At 40.3% G+C, this 18,750-nt stretch overlaps 1 protein-coding gene across 3 annotated transcripts in view; it reads left to right on the top strand.

The window, feature by feature from the left end:
- The first annotated feature begins 1,487 nt into the window (after window positions 1-1,487).
- Window positions 1,488-18,750, top strand: part of c3h8orf34 (chromosome 3 C8orf34 homolog) — a 506,019-nt gene continuing 488,756 nt past the window's right edge. For all 3 annotated transcript variants that reach the window (XM_067980317.1, XM_067980319.1, XM_067980318.1), the window contains exon 1: window positions 1,488-1,805. In XM_067980317.1, the coding sequence (XP_067836418.1) occupies window positions 1,740-1,805 (66 nt within the window). In that variant the 5' untranslated portion in view covers window positions 1,488-1,739. The remainder of the gene's footprint in view (window positions 1,806-18,750) is intronic.

The raw sequence follows: 18,750 nt of genomic DNA on the forward strand, positions 1-18,750 counted from the left end.
CTATTTGTGCCATTAATTCGTCTATCTTTTAATGAATGCTTCATGCGTTCAGATGAAGCAGCCTTTAATTTTAACTTTTTGCTATTTTCCCCTGATTTGATCTTTTTCAATGATGCACTATTACTGTTAAACTTCTGTCCCTTCCTGACACACCCTGCTTATCTTTACCCAACTTGCTATGCTGCTCCATGGCCTTGACTTTTCTCTTTAGATTTATAAATTTACCCTTACCTGAAACCCCCGCCCCTTTATTAGTTTAAAGCACTATCTACTGCCCTAGTTAATCGATTCGCCAGCCCTGTTTAATGTAGCCTGTCCCAATGGAACAACTCCCTCTTTCCCCACTACTGGTGCCAGTGCCTCATGAATTGAAATCTTTGTCTCCCACACCACTCTTTGAGCCACGCATTTAATTCTCTGATCTGTTTGACCGTATACCAAATTGCGCATAGTTTCGGTAGTAATCCAGAGATTATTACATTTGAGGTCAGGTTGTTAATTTGGACCATAGCTCCTCAAACTCCCTCAGCAGAACCTCATTCCTAGTTTTACCTGTGTCGTTGGTTCCTACATGGACCAGAACAACTGGATCCTCCCTCTCATGCTCCATGTTCTTCTCCAGCCAAGAGATATCCTTAAGCCTGGCACTGGGCAGGCAACACAGCCTTTGGGAACAGTGTCTATCCCCCTAACTATACTATCCCCTATCACTACCACATTCCTTTTTACTGCCCCACTTGAATGGCCTCCTGTACCACAGTGCCGTGGTCAAATTGTCCATCCTCCCTACAGTTTTTGTTCTCATCCACTCAGGTAACAAGTACCTTGTACCTGTTGGACAAGGTCAAAGGCTGAGGTTCCTCCATCACTGCATCCTGTGTCCCCTTACCTGCTTGACTTGCAGTCTCATCCTCCTGTCCCTGACCACTGACCAGATCTAATAAGTGTGACTGCTTCCTGGATCAAAGTGTCCAGATAACACTCCCTCTCCCATTGCATTGCGATGTCTTCAGCTCGGACTCCAGCTCAACAACTCTGAGCCAAAGTTCCTCCAGTTGCAGACACTTACTGCAGATGTGGTTGCTAGGACAGATATAAATTCATGAAAGCCTTTAGAAAATAAATTGTATGATTCATTAATTTTCCTCTGGCCCAATCCACCTCAACCACATTGGAAGGCAGCAACTCTTCATTTACTCCAATCCCACAATCAAGGACTGGAATGGTTGCTATTTGCAATGCAGGCGATGGACGCACTCGGAAGGCGGGGCTTTGATGCTCGCGGATTATTCTCCATTTGGTAAGAAGGCAACGAAGAAACAAGGAGGAGCTCGCTCTTCACGCGCCATTGAGGTTGTCTGCAGATTGACCAGGTCGGTGGCCAATGGGCGAGGTCATCCTGTTCTAGATTGACAGGAGGGCTGATCGTGCAAATTCCGTCGCCAGGGAGCAAACCGAGGACGCAACGCCTTATGTTTGCCAGGAAACAGCAACTAACAACTTGAGCCTCTGTATTAGAAATGCAGACAGCTCCCCGGCTTTCACAACTTCAGTACTGCGATGCAATTAGGAAAAGTGCATTATCCGCAAGTTACATTCGTGAAACATTAGATTTTCCAGTAGAAGAAAGTTTGCAGAGTCCGTCGTCACGCGTGTTATTGTTTTACAATTTTTGTATGTTATAAAATTGTGTAAAAGAAAAACCCCGTTTGTTGCACAGAGACAGGAGGATATTTTTGATGGCGTCTCAGCAGTCCAGAATTCAAGCCTACCTGGAGAAAAACAAGATTGGTCCTCTGTTCGAGGTGAGACTGCTTTAACGTAACGATAACGATACAATATTTACAAATGGGCGAAAATGCGGCACACGAGGAACGAAATGTGAAAAGGGTAGTCGTCGAAAGCTGGAGTTAGTCCTGTTACCTGAGATGTCGTCAATTTAGCAAGGGTGACACAACATACATTAAAACTAGAGGGGAGTATTAAACCTGCAACGTTTTACATGTGGTAACTTATAGCCAGTTCTTGGTCGAGAATGGGATATTGGGATGTGAAATAATTGAATCTGTTGAAATGTATTAAACCAGAAAATATGTAATATCTCACCGAAATTACTGGGCAGTCTGCCTTAAATCTTATGGTTGCACATTATGTGGGGATTTTTTATGATCACTGGAACATATTTCAGAAGCCTTAGTGTAAATTGATCATGGTTCTTTACGGTTTAAGTGACAGTTACATGAAGTAGGAAATGGTTATGAGACCGTGCGGTAGTTAGTTCATTTTTTTCTCTTACAGAAGTTGTCATAACGAACTCCTTAGGACAACAAATGGCCTTTTTAAAATTGATAAATATCTCAGTGCCGAGTGAGTCATGCTGTGAACTTGTCATTTTGTCATATAGACAGACATGACAGCGCTCGAAGGAGTCACAAACAGGAGACTTTGTCACAAGTGTATAAACAGCACTTTGACGAGTGAAGCAAAGCTTTCCTCTTCCCGACACTTTCACAGTGTTGAAAGTGTCTTCTCTAATCCACATATCATCTCGCTATGCTTTTACCCAGTGACTGTGTTTAATATTTCCGATAGCTCTCATTTGTGGTAAAAACCCTTCATGGTCACCGACAGAATAACGTGTCCCGCAATTTGCGGGGGAATCATCCTTTTAGAGAAAAAGGAAATTTCTGCCGCGAGTAGATTGTGTACCTGAGCCCATTGCAAGTGGTGGAAGTCCCTTCGGCGAAAATGATGAGCTGTGGGAGTCAGCGCTGTGTGTGTTGTGAGCGCGCATGCGATTTTCAACAGCACCAGGGCGACAAGTCTCTGGTTTCTCTGGAGTGATTTTTAAAGGGGCACTGCCTTTGTGAAATAAGTGTGGATATCTTTTGTTTGCTTACAACTGCACAACCTGACGATGTATTTGACTGTTTTCAAATACATCGTTAAGCCGCTGGCGCGCAATGTCATCCTGACGGAATGGACATACCTCTGGTTCCTCTCCTTGCTTAAATAAGAAAAAAGGGTTTGTCCAACACTTCTGAATGAAAACGGTGCCCTTTTATCACAGTATCTTTTATTCAATGGGTATTTTCGGAGTCAGCAGATCGTGAAGAAAAATTACAAGAATGAATACAGTATTTAGTGTTGCGCACGCTGTTTTTAATATGCATCATAGTCATTTGCACAATTAAAGCACGGAGGCTCATATTTCTTTGTAGCAGTGGTATTTTTCCCTGCTTGGCCCATTTTCTCTCCAGTTTAATCTTTTCTCCATATTATCATAGACTCTTGTCGTGCCAGTAAAGATAGTGGGTCTTCCTGTACTCAGTATTCAGTATCTAGTATCTTCGTTGTTCTACTTATGTTGAATACTCAAGTTATTAATTTAAGGAATAGATTTGAAAATGAAGACAATTTGTTGGGGGGGGGGGGGGTGGGTAAGAGGGGATTTGTCAATTTTGAACCTTAATTAGTAAATTTGAATACTACCAATTTCAATCTTTGGGACATGAACAATTATATGCAATGCTCTGGAATATTTTCCTGTGAAAGCAGTAGCCATGGTAACACTGTCAATCAATAGTAGTAAAACATAAGACTGTAATACTGAGAGGAGATAGGACAATAGGCTGAAATCCTACATTCTGGATACGACTGAGAGGTGCTTTTGTTGCTAATGGCTCCAGATCAATAGTATTTTAAAAGTCTGCCAGTGTGTTTTGTGGTCTGTCACAGAGTAGCAGGGCCTTTGGTATGCTTTCTGTAATGGTGCTATCATTTGTGAACAACATACTTGTGTTAGTTAATTGTGATCAATCATAACCACAAAAATAATGGATAGCAAGTCAATTTGTTGAAGATAACAATGCACCCAGTTGCAAGTTCTGTGAATGTACTGTAACATAACACCCATGGTGGACAAACCCATTCTAATCATATATATATAGTTAGAACACTGCAAATCTTTTGTATTTCAAAGTCACATGATTTTAGCATAATCCATTTATGCCAGATATTTTCATTCCTTTTCTAATTAGGAAACATTTGAAATGTGTGTGTATGTTCTGGGTTGTAAACATAGAAACTGCATCTGTTGGACAGATGTTTTTTGATAAGTATTGAATATGCATTCAGCATTTCACATACTTTAATCAGCAGTGCAAGTCTTGGAGTTGCAAAGTAGTTTGATATGTTCTGTAACATTTCCTGAAGACTAGATGTTGAGTAATTTTCAGTTGGTGCAATATTTCGAAGAGGAACCTTTTTAACAAATTACTTTATCAACAATCATTACAAGTGATACACTAGATTCATGCAGATGAAGATTTACTGGAAAAATTACTAAAGAAAGAACTTACATAGAGCACCTTATCATGTTCCAGACCACTTTACAACCAATAACTTGCTTCTGAAGTGCAGTCACTGTGTTATGTAGGCAAACATGACAGCCAGGTTGCACATAGGAAGATTTTGCAAACAGTAAATGAATGAATGACCAGAAAAAAACATGTTTTAGTTGACGATGGCTGGCACCCAAAGCTTTCTGAGTAAAAATAGTGGTTATTTTCTGTATACCTTAAAAGCCTGGTTCAAAGGCAGCTACACATATCACTGAGCCACTGTCCAGCAGACCATTTTCACAGCATTAAGGCTTTTCCTTTTCATGATACACGATTAACTTTACTTTTCAGTAGAAAAATAACCATTTCTTCCTCCACAATTCTGGTTTTCATCCAAGAAAATAAAGAAAATTTGGACTAGATTTCCCTCCTGGATGTAAGTTTACAACTTGAGTTTTTAGAGAGTTTTACTTGCCAATCATAAGCACGGCCAATTAAAACAATTTTACCCACTGGTGTTAACACTTCATGGTCAAAGAAAGATGGAGTAATTGGGTTACATTTTGTCGGATTTACTGATTGAACAGTGATCAGAATTTTCTGCAACACCGGTTTTTCCCTTTTTTGGACTGGTCTATTTTGTCTTAGACAGAGGACGTGAGTTGTGCAATTTAAGAGCATTCACATTGGAATTAGGGAAATAGGTTTGTGAGAGAGACTTTGCCTGTCGCGTTGTGGCCCCTGTCGTGATTCAGGCATTGCCCAATAATCTTTAATTGAGCTTAATGAAAAAGACAGCTTTTAGAGACCTCTTCATTTCTTATGAACCAAAAGTTATTCTTGTGTGTGTGTAGTGAAAGGGATGTAGTGTCTGTCAGGACTAGTAATATACCATTTTTAACTAAAGGGTTATATCGGAAATAGTACCAGTTTCCCACCATACACTTCTGATCTCTCCCATAAGAGATGCTGACAGGCCATATAATGCAGGCTGCAACTACTCAATCAAATTTATTGTCAGACATAACCTAATATAAAAGCAAACAGATCAAATGACAACACAGAACTTAACTCAGCTACTTTAAAACTGTTTTTGATGCCAAAATAACAAGTCTTAGAAAGATATAAAAGAGGTGTTTCTAGCTCCATGGAGTTCAATCTCATTGCATTGACTTGGCCAAACTAGTGAACTCAAGAACCTAAAATATACCTATCATTTCCTTTGAAGTAAAAGTCAGGTTCATTTGAAGAACATCCACTTGCCTTCTTCTGGATCAAAGCAGACTTTTTGTGTCACTGACATTAATGTTTTACCACTGTTTTACCATCAGGATAATAGTATGTCACATGACAGAAGGAGGACATTCAGCCCATCGTGCCTGTGCCAGCTGTTTGAAAGAGCTATCCAATTAGTCCCACTCCCCTGCTCTTTCCCCATAGCCCTGTAAATTTTTTCCCTTCAAGTATTTATCCTGTTCCCTTTTGAAAGTTATTATTGAATCTGCTTCCACCACCCTTTCAGGCAGTGCATTCCAGATCATTACAACTCACCACATTAAAAAAAAATTTTCCTCGTGTCGCCTCTGGTCCTTTTGCCAATCCCTTAAATCTGTGTCCTCTGGATACCAACCATTCTGCCACAAGAAACAGTTTCTCCTTATTTACTCCATCAAAACTTTTCATGATTTTGAACACCTCGATCAAATCTCCCCTTAACCTTCTCTGCTCTAAGGACAACAACCCCAGCTTCTCCAGTCTCTTCACGTATCTGAAGTCACTCATCCCTGGTACCATCCTACTAAATCTCTTCTGCACCCTCTCTAAGGCCTTGACATCCTTCCTAAAGTGTGGTGCCCAGAATTGAATACAATACTCCAGCTGAGGCCTAACCAGTGTTTGATAAAGGTTTAACATCACTTCCTTGCTTGTGTATTCTATGCCTCTATTAATAAAGCCCAGGATCTCATATACTTTTTTAACACTCTTTTCAACTTGTCCTGCCACCTTCAAAGATTTGTGTACATACATCCCCAGGTCTCTGTGTTCCTGTACCCCTTTTAAATTGTACCATTTAGTTTATATTGCCTCTCATTCTTCCTACCAAAATGCATCACTTCACATTTTTCTGCATTAAATTTTAATACCCATGTGTCTGCCCATTTCACTAGTCTGTCTATGTCCTCTTGTAGTCTGTTACTATCCTCCACATTGTTTGCCACGTTCCCGAGTTTTGTGTCATCTGCAAACTTTGAAATTCTACCCCGTGTACCCAAGTCCAGGTCATTAATATATATCAAAAAGAGCAATGGTCCTAATACCGACATCTGGGGAAAACCACTGTATACTTCCCTCCAGTCTGAAAAACAACCATTCACCACTACTCTCTGCTTTCTGTCCCTTAGTCAATTTTGTATCCACGCTGCCACTGGCCCTTTAATTCCAGGGGCTATAATTTTGCTAAAAAGTCTATTATTTGGTACTTTATCAAATGCGTTTTGAAAGTCCATATATACAACATCAACTGCACTACCCTCATCAACCCGCTCCGTTACTTCTTCAAAGAACTAAATCAAGTTCGTCAAACATGATTTTCCTTTAACAAATCCGTGCTGATTTTCATTTATTAGCCCATACTTTTCCAAGTGCCAATTAATTTTGTCCCGTTAATGACTCCAAAAGTTTCCGTACCACTAAACGTTAGGCTGACTGGCTTGTAATTACTGGGTTTATCCCTCTCCCTTTTTTTGAACAGGGGTGTAAGATTTGCAAACCTCCAATCCTCTAGCACCACTCCCATATCTAAGGAGGATTGGAAGATTGTGGTTAGACCCTTCGCAATTTCTACCCTCACTTGCTTCTGTAACCAAGGATACATCCCATCTGGACCGTGTGACTTTTCTGCTTTTGAGTACTACCAACATTTTAAGTACCTCTTTATCTATTTTTATCCTATCCAATATCACCACTACCTCCTCCTTTACTGCTACATGGGCAGCATCCTCTTCTCTAGTGAAGACCAATGCAAAGTATTCATTTAGTACCTCAGCCATACCCTCCGCCTCCAGAAGAAGATCTCCTTTTTTGTCCCTAATCCCCCACACTTCCTTTGACTACCTTTTTACTAATTATATGTTTATAAAAGACGTTTGGATAATCCTTGATAAGCCAGTATAGGCAATGGCTGTCTCCTTATCTGATAAATTATTAGTTCAAACAGTTTCGCTTTCCCTCCCTCAGATAGCCTGGACATGTTCTTAGCTGGTGCTCTTATGAGGAAAGGCAATTTCATTTCTATCCTAGTTTGTTCTGTTTTTATACTTGTTATAAAAACAAAAAAAGCATGAACTATCACAATTTTATAATCCACAGCAGGTTAAAGCTCCATTTCTGTCACCACCCTTACTTTTCTACTCAGCTGGAAATTCTACCATTATGTTTCCTGCAATTCTGGCTGCGTTTAACCTCCAGGCACTCAAACTGAATCTGAGAGTTATCAGCAGTAGTGAAGAATGCAGTATAGAAAATTAAGCAATAGAGTAATCTGGAAGCAACCACTGACCATAAAATCTAATACTTTTACTCCAGCCTTTGAGCTAATCTCTAGCTGTTGTAAATTTTAAATATTTGTGGTCAAGACGAGGGATGTTAGCGCTGGGGAATGGAACACCCAAGGTAGACATGAAGCAGAGATCATTCTAATCTGTATTCATCTCTTTGAGATTGTCAATTCTGTGCTGAACTGGGTGCAATTTTGTGCTATAGGTTCATTCCCAATAGCAATTGGATTGAGACTGCCCAAACACATGTAAAAGAAGTGTTGCAGCCAGCAGAAAATTTGAGCCAGGTGCTATAGGTGGACCTTTGATCCACAGAACACTAAACTTCACTCTCTCTGTAAGTAAACTTCGACGTCGGTATGATGGTTTATGTGACTTGCTGGTTGATACATTAAGAACATAAAGCATAGAACAAGATTATGTCTATCAAGCTTTTTATCCCCCGAAGACCTCGTACAATGTAACTTATTATGATCTCTGTCCTGTCCATTACATCTGCGGAGGGAAAGTTTTGCATAAATGCGCCCTGATTTTAAAAAAACTATCTACCTACCTGTTCTTTTTCAAATGAGTTAATTGAGACAGCATCAAATGGTTTTTGCTGGGGGTCAATAGCACATCAGTAACTGGCAAGATAATGGAATTGATCATTAGGAAAAAAAACTTCAGGATTACCTTTATGAAAATAACTTTAAAAATGGCAGCCTGAACGGTTTCAGAAGCGGAAGGTCTTTTCTGACTAGTCTTCTTAAGCATCCAAGGAACTACAGAAGGATCTAAATAAATTTTGCAGTTGGGTAAAATGATGATAGATGCAATTTAATACAGATAAGTGCAAAAAATTACATATCGGAAGAAAACATGTAGAATATATTGCAGCACAATGTTGCTGGGACCACCGGTCCTCAGGTTTTGCATGTGCCTATCTTCTACTTCCTAAGTGTTCTCTAGTGGGAAGAGGAGAAGTAAGGTGGATGACTTTTTGGTGCCAGTGCTTGGGATGAAGGTGGCCGAGCACCATGGCTAACCTCACCTCATAATGCGAGGTCAGTTAATTCATATATATTACCACATCGACTGCAGCAGTTAAAGAAGGCACACCACCCCCGTCTCAAGGGCAGCTAGGGATGAACAATAAATGCTGGCCTTGCCAGCGATGCTCACATCCCAAGAATGGATTTACAACAAAAAAAACTTAGTGCTCCTAGCATGTAGTTCATGGCATAGAAATGTGCCATGGTTGCCAGATTGGATTTATGGTGCCAACAGCTCTTGCTCGCTGTTCTTAAAGGTGTGCTTAATTTTTGGCAGCAAAATTGTGTGGAAGAATGGCTCCATTCCATGATCAAGCGTTGGAGGTCCTGCTGCAGGAGAGAAAAGAGAGACTCTGGTCGAGAGAGGAAGACAGACAGCAGTTTCTCACTTGATATTTTTTTAAGTTGTATTTAAATGCAAACAAAGCCTCTTTGAGGGAATCAGCTATGAAGGGAGGGTAGGAGAGGGCGTTGAGCACCTCACTACCTACCTGTGAGGGGTGAGTGAATGGAGGGTTAAGGGTGAGGTGAGTGACAACAGGGGGAGGGGTTGATACAGGAGTCGAACAGGTAGTTCAAAGGGGATGAGTTAGTGACGGGAGTGAGGTGACCCAAAAAAGAGAGGGGGTAGTTGGAAGGTAGGGACTTGATGGGAGTGAAGGGGTGAGAGAAGCACAAGTGCTGGAGGAAGGTGATGGTAAAGGAGCTATTGAGGGCTGCAAAGCCACACTTTTCCTGGAATCTTCGCTATAATGCATCCTTTAGCGCTGCTTTCCCTGCCATCCATACCAGGGCACCCACCATCTGCCACTGGAAAGGAAAAAGAAAGAGGGATAGAAACAATAGAGCACTGAGAGAGAAAAGAGGAAAAGGTGATACAAAGAAATAGCAACACAAGGACAACCAAGAGAGGTTAGACAGAGACCATATTTGCTGACTTTCAGTATGCAATGCTACAGGAGACCAACTGTTAATAAAAATATTTAAATTGAAGAATGTGAAAAGAAATGCAGATTCCAACAATATGTATCTTCATTGTCCTGATTTATTATTCGCACAGCAGTCTGCTGAGATGTCTTCAAATAACTAAATATAGCAAAAGGCCAATATTGTACTTACTGATTTTTCACTGTCTCAGCATTACCAGGCGCTATTATTTTGCTATTGTTGCTGTCCCAAATTATAAAGGATATTTCAGAGAAATTCGGTGCTGTTGTGTGGAATAACTTACTCACCATCCATTAGAGAGATGGGTTAATCCAGGTAATTTCAGTTTATGGAACATATAAGGGATTAAAAAAGCCCTCCATTTAAGAGTATTCAAATTCATGCTGGGTGGAGAAGGGTAGATTTCCTCCTGTTCCTGTTCTTCATAAACAGATTTACGGTTTTGTTACACATAACACATAGTGGAAATCTTCTCCCTCTGTGCGAGCAAATAAAAAATACCCTACAGCAGAAAACCCTGTTAAGGGTGTTTTTAATGCTAGTGAAGATAATTGTGAGTCCAGAAGGACAGATGACCGCAGTTTCATTAGCAAGAAGGAAGCTATTCCACTTGCCATGTATTTTGCTCAGTGGCTCAAAGTTTGTAAAGTGGAAGTCGCTGCCTTAAATGTCAAGAAACCACAAGGTGAAATTTGGACCTCTTTGGTGAATATTTGTGCTAATCACAGCAAATCAGTGTTTGAGTGGAATACATCTGCCCAGTGTCACCATCAAATATCTTCAGGTTAGTTATAGCATGGCTATATGCAGCATAAAACCCCCTTTCTTTAAACAATGGGGTAAGTTTCCAGGTGTTGGTAGTATTTCTGGCTGTCTAGCAACTAGTTGAAACAATAGTACAGTTTATATCAAATTTGTTAGCCATTGCTGATGGAGCTTTCCATTTTCTGACATAGTATAAGGAAATGGTTTGTGAAACTGATAGGAAAATAGTAATGAAGCCCATTAACTGGTGGGGGGATTAAATTAAATTGCAAATTGTTGAAGCTTCTGATTACTTAGGAGGTCTACACAGAAAAACGTTGTCAAACCCAACTACATCCTCCATACTCAGTAAATGCTCACATGCGGCTAAAGTTAATTTGTTGATACTATGATTAGTCCAAATACATTATTCGGCCTGGTCAGAATGGCTGGAATACTGCCTTTTTAATTACATCTCTCACATTTGGATTCCAATTGTGTTACACACAATGCAAACATCTGTAAGGTGTTCACCATTCAATTGGCAGCCTGCATGATTTTCCATCCATTAATTTTCATTATGTGAAGCTCCACACTCTGAAGGCTAAATGATAAAATTTACCCCTACGCCTTTATGAAAGCATTTATGAAGTTTAGCAGCAAGAAAATGATTTCCCCCTTGGCTGTTTGTCAAGTTGTCATACATAAAGAGCAAAAGGATACCTAAGGAAAGTATAGGGCCTATTAGAGACCAAAAAGGTAACCTATGTGTGAAGGCAAAAGATGTGGGTATGGTTCTTAATGAATACTTTGCGTCTGTCTTCACAAAGGAGGGGGACAATGCAAAGATTGTGGTTAAGGAGGAGGAGTGTGAAATATCGGATGGGATAAACATAGTGAGAGAGGAAGTATTAAGGGATTTAGCATCTTTTAAAGTAGATAAATCTCTAGGCCCGGATGAAATGTATCCCAGGCTGCTAAGAGAAGCAAGGGAGGGAATAGCGGAGGCTTTGACCATCATTTTCCAAACCTCAGTGGATACAGGTATGGTGCTGGAGGATTGGAGGACTGTTAACATTGTACCGTTGTTTGAAAAGGGAGAAATAGATAGACTGAGTAATAATAGGCCAGTCAGCCTAACCTCGGTATCGATCCTGAGGGACAGTATAAATCCTCAATTAGAAAGGCACGGGTTAATCAAGGACAGTCAGCATGGATTTGTTAAGGGAAGGCCATGTCTGACTAACTTGATTGAATTTTTTGAGCAGGTAACAAGGAGGGTCGATGAGGGTAAAGCCTTTGATGTACACTATATGGATTTTAACAAGGCTTTTGACAAGGTCCCACATGGCAAACTGATCAAAAAAGTAAAAGCCTATGGATCCAAGGGAAAGTGGCTCGTTGGATCCAAAATTGGCTCAGTGACAGAAAGCAAAGGGTAACGGTTGATGGGTGTTTTTGTGACCGGAAGGCTGTTTCCAGTGGGGTCCCGTAGGGCTCAGTACTAGGTCCCTTGCTTTTTGTGGTTTAAGTTAATGATTTGGACTTGAATGTGGGGGGCTTGATCAAGAAGTTTGCAGATGAAACAAAAATTAGCCAGGTGGTTGATAGTGAGGAGGAAAGCTGTAGACTGCAGGAAGATATCAGTGGACTGGTCAGGTTGGCAGAAAAGTGGCAAATGGAATTCAATCCAGAGAAGTGTGAGGTAATGCATTTGGGGAGGGCAAACAAGACAAGGGAATACACAATAAATGGGAGGATACTGAGAGGTTTGGAGGAAGTGAGGGACCTTGGAGTGCATGTCCACAGATCCCTAAAGGTAACAGGACAGGTAGATAAGGTGGTTAAAAAGGCACCCGGGATACTTTCCTTTATTAGCCAAGGCACAAAATACAAGATCAGGGAGGTTATGCTAGAATTGTGTAAAACATTGGTTTTACGGGATTAAACAAAGTCAGCATGGATTTATGAAAGGGAAATCATGTTTGACAAACCTACTGGAGTTTTTTGAGGATGTAACTGGTAGAATAGATAAGGGAGAACCAGTGGATGTGGTTTATTTGGATTATCAGAAGGCCTTTGATAAAGTCCCACACAAGAGGTTAGTGTGCAAAATTAAAGCACATGGGATTGGGGGTAATACACTGGCATGGATTGAAAATTAGTTAACAGACAGGAAACAGAGAGTAGGAATAAATGGGTCTTTTTTGGGCTTAGCAGGCGGTGACTAGTGGGATACCGCAGGGATCAGTGCTTGGGCCCCAGCTATTCACAATATATCTCAATGATTTGAATGAGGGAACCAAATGTAATATTTTCAAGTTTGCTAACGACACAAAACTAGGTGGAATCGTGAGTTGTGAGGAGGATGCAAAGAGGCTTCAAGGCAATTTAGACAAGTTGAGTGAGTGGGCAAATACATGGCAGACGCAGTATAGTGTGGATAAATGTGAAGTTATCCACTTCGGAAGGAAAAACAGAAAGGCAGAGTATTATTTAAATGGTGATAGATTGGGAAATGTTGATGTGCAAAGGGACTTGGGTGTCCTTGTACACCAGTCACTGAAAGCAAACATGCAGGTGCAGCAAGCAGTTAGGAAGGCAAATGGTATGTTGGCCTTCATTGCAAGAGGATTTGAGTACAGGAGCAAGGATGTCTTACTGAAGTTATACAGGACCTTGGTGGGACCACACCTCGAGTAATGTGTGCAGTTTTGGTCTCCTTACCTAAGAAAGGATATACTTGCCATAGAGGGAGTGCAGCGAAGGTTCACCAGACTGATTCCTGGGATGGCAGGACTATTGTATGAGAACAGATTGGGTCGACTGGGCCTGTATTCACTCGAGTTTAGAAGAATGAGAGGGGATCTCATTGAAACATACAAAATTCTGATAGGGCTAGACAGACTGGATGCAGGGAGGATGTTTCCCCTGCTGGGGGGTCCAGAACAAGGGGTCACAGTCTCAGGATATGGGGTAGGACATTTAGGACTGAGATGAGGAGAAATTTCTTCACTCAGAGGGTGGTGAACCTGTGGAATTCTCTTCCACAGAAGGCTATGGAGGCCAAGTCACTATTTAAGAAGGAGTTAGATAGATTTCTAGACACAAAAGGCAGCAAGGGGTATGGGGAGAGAGCGGGAATATGGTCCTGAGATAGAGGATCAGCCATGATCATATTGAATGGCAGAGCAGGTTCGAAGGGCTGAAAGGCCTACTACTGCAACTATTTTCTATGTTTCTATGTTAGGCCACAGATTGAGAACTGCGTACAGTTCTGGTCACCACATTACAGGAAAGATGTGATTGCTTTAGAGAGGGTTCAGAGGAGATTTACGAGGATATTGCCAGGGCTGGAGAATTTTAGTTATGAGAAAAGATTGGATAGGCTGCGGTTGTTTTCTTTGGAACGAAGGAGGCTGAAGGGAGATTTAATTGAGGTATATAAAATTATGACGGGACTCGATAGAGTGGATATGGAGGACCTATTTCCCTTAGCAGAAGGGTCAGTGACCAGGGGCATAGATTTAAAGTAATTGGTAGAAGGATTAGAGGGGAGCTAAGGAGAATTTTTTTCACCCAGAGGGTGGTGAGGGTCTAGAACTTACTGCCTGAAAGGAAGGTAGAGGCAGAAACCCTCAACTCATTTAAAAAGTACTTGGATGTGCACTTGAAATGCCATAATCTAGAGGGCTGAAAAGTGGGATTAAGCTGGATAGCTCTGTGCCGTAACTTTCCATAATTCTATGAAGTTAGTTTCCTTCTCTGTCTTTTGAAAATTGGTTTAGCATAGGTGTGGCCATTCATCTACAGTCTCCAAGAAATTTAAAAAAAAAATCTTCAATTTCACTGTATGATATTTTCAAGGTGTTCATGCAGAATGAATAACGTGATTATTTTAACACTTCAAAAGTGGTATAGGATTAGGATAATAGATTTCCATACCATGTTACATTAACAATGAAACCCTTCAAGATAGAGATATTCGATGCAAATTAAACATACACTGTGTATGCAACATCTAAATTTCAAAACCGTAGCCCCGATGTTTATATGGTGCTCCGCTGGTGGTGCATAGCATTGTTGTGCTGAATTTTGCAAGGTCTGATTTGGCTGGGGAATAAGAAGCAGCACTGCAGGCATGGCCACACCTGATGTAAATTCTATAATTGCTTGAATGTTGAATTTTATTACTGAGCAAAGCTCTACCCCTGCTCCCCCAGCGTGCATCTGGCCGTATGAAATGGATGCACGACAGCCCCATCACTTTAACATAACAGTGAAAGTTGCTGTTGTTGGAGGTGGTGATGCACTAAGTGAGCATTTAACACCATCTGCAATTCTTGCATAGCTGTTTTTACTTGTGCAGTTTTGAAAAAGTTTTTGCTTTGCCACAGTCTTTTTCATTCACTGCTGGATTGCAAGTTTCAGCAAAAACTGAAGATGGGCATCTCTTTGGGTCTTCCCACTGTGCTGAATGATTGGATGAGCAGGACAATTCAGAGGAGCTCGCACCACAGATCCATTTGTCAGACCTTGATTCAGAACACTTTTTTACGAATACCTAAGAACCCTTCCAATTTCACTCCTCTCGCCCTCTTCCCTGTCCCTCTGCAATAAATCACCATCCTTAACATTAGCAAGACCACCGTACTTAAGTGTCAGCAAGATTTTTCCTCCATATGAATGGTGAATAATGAGGCCAGCCAGGAGTAATTAAGTCTTGAATTGACAGAGGCATTTATAAGGGTTTCGGGTGGCAGAGGGGCTGAGGTAAGGATATGTTAACTACATGCCTGATTTTTTGGATTGTGGGAGAAGGTGTTTAAAGGGCTAGGAATATATAACATTTGAAGAGTAGTAAAGGGCTTTTTGACTCAATAACTTTCCCTATTTGCGTTATCTCAATCTTCTCATTACATCCCTTAATCCCTTTCTCCAGAAGTACATTGTTGCTTTTTTCCTGAGTCAGTATACTATTTTCTTCAGTGGCTTTCTGTGATAACTTACTTTGTATGTTTATTACCCTTTATGTGAAATAGTTCTGATAATTCCCTATCTACTAATTTTTAAAACATATTCCCTTTGTTGACTCCTTCGTCAGAATAAATACTATTTCTGTTAATTTTCAAAGGCTATATTGGATCACCTTGAAGTCTCCTTTTTTCTATGAGAATAAGCTCAATTGTCTTTTCCTATTGTTTGTGTCTTTGTAGTTGTCTTATGCTGCAATCTTTCAATTATCCTTCCTATGGTATAGTTGTAGTGCTGCATGCAGTACTGCAGATGGAACATAAGAATATAGGAGTTACAAGACGAAAAAAGACCAAGGTCCATCTAGTTCACCTTCTACCAGACTGATAGTCACATCATACAATGATAATGGAGTTGTTGACTAATCATGGCAATCAATCTCTATCAATTAGTGCACAACAGACCCAAACATGAAAATCCCCCCCAGTGGTAGAAAGTTTTGGGAACCATAGGTCCAAACTGCGGCAACCAGAACTGTACACAGTATTCTAAGCATTGTCGCACTAATGATTTATAAAGTGGCAGGATTACTTCACTAATTTGGCTCAATATTGACCTTTTTTATACGTCCTAACATCTGATTTGCTTTACTCGCTGCCACTGAGCACTGTTTCGATAACTTCACTTTATTGTCCATCAGGACTCCCTGATCTCTTTCATTTTCCATGCTCATTTTTTTTTCCATTTAAGTAACAGTCCCTACCTTGATTTTACGTCCTCATGTAAAGTGCTTTGCGTTTCTCTACGTTATATTTCTGTCTGCCCAATTCCCAAGTCTGTTCAAATCCTCCTTAGCTTATCCTGCTCAGTTTTGGAGTCTGCCACCTTCTTTCGCTTTGTATCATCTGCAAATTTAGCTTTTGTGTTTGTGACTTCCAGCTGCAGATCACTTATAAGATGGCATTTAACCAGTGACTTTTATGTGACAAAAATGAAGCCTTTTGTCTTCTAGCTTATTCATTTGGATTCTTTGTTACTGGCAAGTACACATGAGGGGTTGAAAACCTAAGTTCTCAGAAATTGGCTTGCCTTTTCAATACACAAAAGCTCATAACACAGATGATTTGATACAGTGGGTTTTGATGGAACACTTATATTAAATTAGTAAGTCTGCGGTTGGTTCCTATTGAACATAATAGGGTTTAATGTCTGTTGAATGCACCGTCATCAGTATCCATTGATTGAGCAGTGACCTTGATACCTGGGTGGATGGTGCTAAATTCAAGTTTGTTCAAACTGGTGGACAATATCTTAAGAAACTGACAAAGAATGACAGACCACTTAACCATAAAAGTCTTACAGAACCATACAAGTTTACAGCACAGAAGGAGCCCACATTACCCATCGTGTTCATGCTGGCTTTGCCAGAGAATCCAAAATAAATTTCACTGCCCTGCTGTTTCCCTATAGTTCTGTATATTCTGCTTCAAATGTTTATCTACTTGTCTCTTAAAAGATTAAATGTCTTTGCCTCAACTAGTCCATGTGGCAAAGCATTCCATGCTTTAACAACTTTGAGTACAGAAATTTCTGCTGACCTTGCGCCTTGTGACAATTTTAAATTGATCTCTCCTTGTCACTGATTCCCCAGCCTTGGGGAAATAGTCTTTCCCTATTCGTTCTATCAAAATCCTTCATAATTTTAAAAACATGAATTAAATCTCTTAGCCGTCTCTGCTCTGTTGGAAAAAATCCCATTATCTCAAGTGATTCCTCATAACTATGATTTCCGGGTGCTGGTATCATTCTGGTGATGCTATGCTGTAGTGACTCTAATCTAGTTAAGGAAAATGCCATTTTTTAAATGGGAGGATGGTTGTGTTCTTTGTTTCAGTACACCTTTAAAGTATTTGGAGTGATATTTCTGTGGCTGAATTTACTTTTGGAGTTGGTCACTATAGCCAGCAGAGAGTCTGGGCTATTTTGACTGTGTGGAAGTGTTTCATCATGTAAGAAGTGAACAACCATTCAGCGATGGCTCAGGAAAAGTTTTGTTTTTGATATATTGAGATTAATGATGTTTGTAAACTACTGTAAGTACATTGTTTTGTACTAAATACTGTTCTTTTATCTGTTCTCTGCTGAATAAACTGTTATGTGGAGATGCCGGTGATGGACTGGGGTTGACAATTGTAAACAATTTTACAACACCAAGTTATAGTCCAGCAATTTTATTTGAAATTCACAAGCTTTCGGAGGCTTCCTCCTTCCTCACATTCACCTGAGGAAGGAGGAAGCCTCCGAAAGCTTGTGAATTTCAAATAAAATTGCTGGACTATAACTTGGTGTTGTAAAATTGTTTACAAGAATAAACTGTTGGTTTATTTCCCTAGCTTTGGTTTGATTCAGAGCCTGTATTCGGTATGCCTACCAGAGACAACGAGAATCATACAGCGACGTGATACATTGCAGTACAGTAGCAAGGGTTCTCTGTTCAATCATTGGTTCTTGCAGTTGTTTACTTAGATATTGGGCAGTTAAAGGCGTGCTCCAGATTGTAGCGGATGTGAGGTCTCCTTACATGACTGGTGATGCTGAACCCAAGCAGAATATCTAATATATAAATTCAAAAATAACCTGTACAGTGACAAAATCACTTAATGTTGATTTGTATTCCATTCCTTTGCTAATGTACGCAGGCCTTGCAGCCACAAACTGAGATGACGGTTTCAGTGACGTTTCTACATAAAGGTTTCAGTCTCTTTTTGATCATAATGTTCTATACTATTCCATTCAGTACATTTTGCATATATTCCAACCTATCAAAAGCTGACCAACTTCAAAATAAAAAGCTTACAAAGTCCCCAAAAAACTCAAGGTTGAAAAATAGCCCTGAATGTAGAGCTTAGAAGATGAGGAATTTGACACCGTGCAGCGGGACAAGGGCTTGTCATAACTTAACCAGTACTCTATTATTGTAGGGAAAAAATCTTAAAGTACACAACAGTAGTTTGCAGTAGTAATGAATTTAAAATTACTGAACAAAGATGAATATTAAAGGTATTAGACACGGGGATACAGGAACTGTCCTGTGGCCTCTGAGTGAGTGAGATTGCCAAATTGGGCCAGTTTTATGCTGTGGATCTATTG

This window comes from Heptranchias perlo, chromosome 3, assembly GCF_035084215.1.
Source record: "Heptranchias perlo isolate sHepPer1 chromosome 3, sHepPer1.hap1, whole genome shotgun sequence".
Taxonomy (NCBI): Eukaryota; Metazoa; Chordata; class Chondrichthyes; order Hexanchiformes; family Hexanchidae; genus Heptranchias; species Heptranchias perlo.